Source organism: Micromys minutus (genome assembly GCF_963924665.1).
Source record: "Micromys minutus genome assembly, chromosome: 26".
In the NCBI taxonomy this organism is placed as follows: Eukaryota; Metazoa; Chordata; class Mammalia; order Rodentia; family Muridae; genus Micromys; species Micromys minutus.
The window spans coordinates 22,995,610-23,001,609 of record NC_137961.1 but is presented as its reverse complement, the minus strand read 5'-3'; the positions used below and the strand labels follow the sequence as shown (position 1 = coordinate 23,001,609).

Genomic DNA, 6,000 nt, shown 5'->3' with positions numbered 1-6,000 from the left:
ATGGGGGGCACATGTTTGGTCATAAGGCAAATAAGTTCTCAGCTGCTCATGTATAATGGGATTAATGTGATGATTACAGTTAGTGACAGTGTATATGTGACATAAGAGTGGAACAATAACAGTGCGTGGCTGAACTTCGTTCTGCAGAAAGTGAACATTTTGTTTTGTTTTGCTTTGTTTGCCAATTCAGATAAAAAGCTTTGAAATACTCCGGCTCAGAAGCAAAGAACTTTTCCTGCTCTCGCAGAAGACTGGGTTTAAGTTCTCTGCATCCACATCAGGTGGCTTACAGCTGCCTGCAATTCTAGCTCTAGCATCTGATGTCTCTCCTGTCCTACTCAGACACCTACACATACTCAACAGACATTCATACATACACGTATAGGTAGGTACTCATATGAATATATGTCTTAGTTAGGATTTTACTGCTGCGAACAGACACCATGATCATGGCAGCTCTTATAAGGACAATATTTAATTGGGGCTGGTTTACAGGTTCAGAGGTTCAGTCCATTATTGTCAAGGCAAGAACTTGGCAGCATCCAGCAGGCATGGTGCAGGCAGAACTGACAGTTCAACATCTTCATCTGAACGATGCTAGTAGAAGACTCACTTCCAGACAGCTAGAATGAGGGTCTTAAAGTCCACCCCCACAGTGACACACCTACTCCAACAAGGCCACACCTCCTGATAGTGTCACTCCCTGAGCCAAGCATATACAAACCATCACTATATACATATATAAATCCTTTTCTTTAAGTTTTTTAAATACTGAAAGAAAAGATTTACTTTGCTTGTTTTCATGGGATAAGTACTACTATCTTGGTGGACCAAGAAGAACTGCACGGGAACATATCGATAGGTGGAAAGTTTCCTGGTTGGGTGACGAGTAGTTCATTGCTGTAGCCTGCTCAGAATATTCCAGGGCCTGATTCAATGTTTAGAGCACACACACACACACACACACACACACACACACACACACACAAAACAAGAATGAAAGGAGAAAAATTACCATTCAAATAAAATAGATATAACATCAAGGAAAGAAATAATAGGGAAACATAGTGATAAAACTTTGTAGTCATACATTATTGTTGCAATATCCTTTTCAACCCGATAGCCAATTTGTTGCATTTTCCTCTTCAACTCAAATAAGCCTATTCAAGGAAAACACAACTCAGTAATAAGAAAAACAAGCTGTGAGTCTATTTTGGGCAGATTTACCACTACACTCTCTATTCCCCTCCTAAGAAATCCCTCTCGCTTGCTGTGAACAGTTCTCTTGTTCCCTTTCAGTCCTCTCCTCCTTCTCCTCTGACTCCTCCTCTTCTGTTTTACTCCCTGACTCCTCCTCTTCCATTTCCTCTCCTTTTTCCCACCTCCTCTCCCTGGCCAATTATGTATTTCCTTAACATAAATCTATACATTGTGTGTAAATATCTATCCTTTTTAACTATATAAATAGTTGAAATGCTAACATACAGCCAAATTAGACCTATAAAAAATGACAAATAAGATCATATGAATGATTCATGATAGAACATGTTCAGCATGTTTGCAGATGGTGGAATTGTGGGAGAGCCGACTGTGGCAAAGTAACGAGAACCTTGGTCTCCTGTCAATTGCAGATATTCAGACATGGGCAGTGAGCAAAGCTAAGAGTTTGATTCTTTGTAGTTTAACAACAAAAGACTACAGTAAAATTTACATGGATTAGAACTTTTCTACTCCGTGTCAGTTTGGAAGTACAGAGGGAGGCCAGAATAAGTTCTGATACTTTAACTCTGAGCATTTGGCAGAATACATGGGAAACCCTGCACCAGAAAGTCACGCAGAAGACACTTGGTAGCTTGTGAGCTGAGTATATGGGAAGAACAAGTGACCCTTTTAGAGCAGCGAACTCAACAATTAAGTGCCCACTGCATTAACATCTGCGTGGCCAGCTGTGCTTTCTGAGCTGCTGCACAGCTTTGGAAACCGAACTTGTTATCTATGACTTGGGGAGTATAGCATCTGTCTCAAAGTAACCACAAGGGGAGAAAAAGAGAAAAAAGGAGTGCATAATCACCTGTCGAGTTGTGCATAGGGAGTAGTTTATTATTATTAAATTGTAAGGTTCTGAATATAGACTGGTTAAGAAAAACATAGAGGCCCTTGGCAATTCCAAGACATTGCTAATTTATTTGACAAATACACCGTATTACAGAATTATCTCCTCTGTCTACAAATATTTGTTGTTGTTGCTCTCTTTTTAAATGCCTTTGGCTTATTTTTAATTTTTGAAACAAGAGTTTCACTCTATAACCCAAGCTGCCCTCAAACTCATGGCAAAACTCCTAGCACAGTCCCACAAGTGCAGTGTCCTAAAGGCATGAACCATTAGCATTTTTCAGTGTTTTAAGAAAGGAAACTTTTGAGCCAGGCGTTGTGGCTCGTGCCTTTAATCCCACCATTCAGAAGCTGAGGCAAGTGGATCTCTGAGAGTTCAAGGCCAGCTTGATCTATAAAGTGAGTTCCCAGACAGCCAGGGCTGCTACACAGAGAAACCCTGTCTCGACAAATAAGAAACTTTTGTTCATATTAACAATCCCCCCAAACAAAATAAATGTAGCATAACTATCGTTCAGGCGTGGAAAAGGTATATTTACAACAACATCCTGTTGTCATTGGCAACGCTGGGCATGACCTTGAACTGGGTTAGGGAAGAAATGCCAGGACCCCCCCTCTCACCTCTCCTCCTGAAAACGAATTCTCTCCGGATGCTCTTAGACCGCCCGACTGACTCACTGTTGCTGTAAAAACAAGACAGAGGCACTGGGTTGACTGCCTCTGAAACTGGAGCAAACTAGTCAGCAGCACCCTGACTATCAGCTGAGCGACCACGACACCCACACTTTCCCAGAGCGAGGCCAGTGTTCAGTGGCTATCCGGGACTCAGATCAGCCTCAGCAACATGCTTGAGACAGCAGAGCTGTACTTCAATGTGGACCATGGCTACCTGGAGGGCCTGGTGCGAGGATGCAAAGCCAGTCTCCTAACTCAGCAGGACTATGTCAACCTTGTGCAGTGTGAGACCTTGGAAGGTAAGCCATTCTTCTATTCCCATTAAAACAAACGAGCAAACATGATGCTGCTCTCTGGAAGGAAGGGAAGGGGGCTGTGATCTCCTTGGGCAGAAGTCCTGAAGAGGTTCTTGGTCCTGGAGTTTAGATCCTCAGAGGCCTGCGGTTTAGGGACCTTGGTTGTGAGAAGAAAAAGATCTATTTCCCATACTTTAGATGAAATGTAACGTTTCTTTCCTTTATGAAATCAGTAGGGATAAACCATGTGGCTGGTATAATCATCACCCGAGGCTCTTCATACCCAGAAACCCACAGCGTTCTCTGAAGTTGTTGCATATTTTTTTCAATATATTAAATTTTCTAGTGTTTGCAATTAGAGTAGATGGTACATTCATCTTTTAACTTGATCTGCAACGTGTCAATAAAGAGCATTTTTAAGATATTGAGATAATTATACTTTAAAGTTCCGTATTTCCTTTGTCATCCTATGTATTTTTATCCACATAGTTACCAACACTCTTTAGTAAGAATCTTCACCAGTCTGCCTAGAGTCTATGTAGAAAAAAGGAAACAGGTCATATATTTGGCTTGGAGAGATTTATATCAATCTCCAGTATTTCAGTATTGATCATACAGTTTGTTTGAGATTTGCCTTTAGCTGAAGGGCGAGAAGAAAAAGAAAGAAAGAAAAGACAGAAGTGTAGTGGATCTAACAGGGGTTTAAATCCTTACTAATATTTTGACTTCTGGTACGTCTAAGTTGGTGACCTGGATTTTCTAAGACTCTGAGCCTTGGAAGCCCTCCCATTCATACCAGGAAATAATTCCTATTTGGTTACCAAAGGAATAGCTAAGCCCTCAGTAAATTATAATTTCCCTTAGATCACATTTTTCTCAAATCTTAACAAAGAATGTACATCAGTAGCCATTTTTTAAATAAAAACAGCTTTGCCAATTCATTTTAAGAGACCTCTAGATTATTCCAGAAGATGTAAGTAAGCACCAAGAAAAAAAAATCTTTTAGAAAAGGAATTAATTAATTAATTAATTAGGTGTGTGTGGTGGAACAAACCATATTTAAAAAATAAAATCCGATGGTGACTTTGCTGGCTTCCTTGTAAGGTTCAGAGAGCTGAGATCACTCTTGCATAGTTGTAACTGGTTACAGCCAGAGTTAATGCCCAAGGTCAGATCAGCCTTGCTCTGCCCTTGATTTTTTTTTTTTTTTTTTTTTTTGTATAAATAGATCTTTCAGATGATAATCTTATTGACTATAAACAATGATTCATAATTCCAAATCTGGCATATTCAGCTGGGAGTTGGGTGACTAGAAAATGTTAATTACTTACAGAAATGCATGTATAAATTAAAAAAGGGAAAGGCAGGAACCGCAACACAGGGCAGAATACTTAGTCAGAGAGAAATCAGCCATTTGGGTAAATTGTATATAGTTTTGAGTGAAGCCTCCACAGGCATAAAAATATGCTAATTTAAATCCACGCAACAATTAAGATGCCTTTTGACACTGAACACATACTGCTCGCAAAAGAATTCAGAGAGAAATCAGAGAAGTTGTATCAAAGTCAAAGAAATCGTTCTAGGACATAAAAAGTAGAGAGGATTCAAATCAAGAGTTAAAAGTTACCACCAGGACCAGCAAGATGGCTGGTAAGGTCTGTTCTTACAGGGGCCCTGAATTCAGTTCACAGCACGCTCACTGGACACACAGCTCACAGCCAGCTAGCATTGCCAGCTCCAGGGCCATCTGATGCCTTAGGCCTCCAAAAGCACCCGCATTCACATGCAGACACCCACCCCTTACATACTCATACACATAATTGAGAAGAAAATCAATCTGTTTGTTTTTTTTTTAAGTCACAAGACTTTTTGCCATGAAGAATTTCAACCAAAAATCTCCACTGAAGGTAAAAGGGAAGAGAAGAAGGAAATATGCAAAAGAGAAGAAGATATATGTATATATAGCATATATCTGGCTCAGAAGTGTCACCTAGCTGGATTTAGTATCTTTATTGTCAAGAAAAATTTTCAGACCATCTTGGAGACTGCATGATGCTTCTACACATGTACCCACACACATAACTCCCCAAACAGTGCTAAGAGGCAGAGGTCCACCTGATAGTATCTCTGTATCCAAGTTAAGAAACCCTGCCACAGAATCATTGCTATATAATAATTACACCTCATGATTTTTCCATCTTTTTTTAATATGTATTTTTTCAATTATCAAATTTCCAGATATCTGTCTATAGACTCAGTACTTAGAAGGGCAGGCTGACCCAACAGAATCTCATGATAGCTCATACAGATGGCCTCTAAACACACATGATTCTGTGGGCCAGTGTGTATGACTACTATTTGGACATACCCAGATATACTGACAATCAAAACTGAGTAAACCACATTTGAGTTACCATAGATGCTGAAAAATTCAAATAGGAAAAATTTTTACTCAATTTTTTATGATTATGATTATAATTATTATTTTATTAATCATTCCATTCATTTACATCTCAAATAATATCTCACTTCCCAGTTACCCCTCCACAAGCCCCCCATCCTACAACCTCCCTTTTCTTCCTCCCCTTTGCCTCTATGAGGATGCTCCCTCAACCACTCTCTCCCACCCCACCCCTCCAGCATCAACCCTACACTGGGGCATCAAATCTCCATAGGACCAAAGGCCTCCCCTCCCAGTGATTGCAGACAAGGCCATTCTCTGTGTCTGTACCTATGCATCTGGAGCAGTGGATCCCTTTCTCTACAGTCCTTAATTGCTAGTCTAGTCCCTGGGAGCTCTGGGTGATCCAGCCAGCTAATGTCGTTCTTCCTATGGGGTTGCAATCTCCTTCAGCTCTTCCAGTCCTGCCAGCCCCCGAACCAGGATCCCTGAGCTCAGTCTGATGGTTAGTTCCAA

General features: G+C 40.5%; 1 protein-coding gene across 1 annotated transcript in view; it reads left to right on the top strand.

Moving 5' to 3' along the window:
• Window positions 1-2,956: 2,956 nt before the first annotated feature.
• Window positions 2,957-6,000, top strand: part of ATP6V0D2 (ATPase H+ transporting V0 subunit d2) — a gene marked incomplete at both ends in the record, with an annotated part of 51,230 nt that continues 48,186 nt past the window's right edge. Inside the window, one exon of the mRNA XM_080938548.1 lies at window positions 2,957-3,086. Coding sequence (XP_080794674.1) covers window positions 2,957-3,086 — 130 coding nt within the window. The remainder of the gene's footprint in view (window positions 3,087-6,000) is intronic.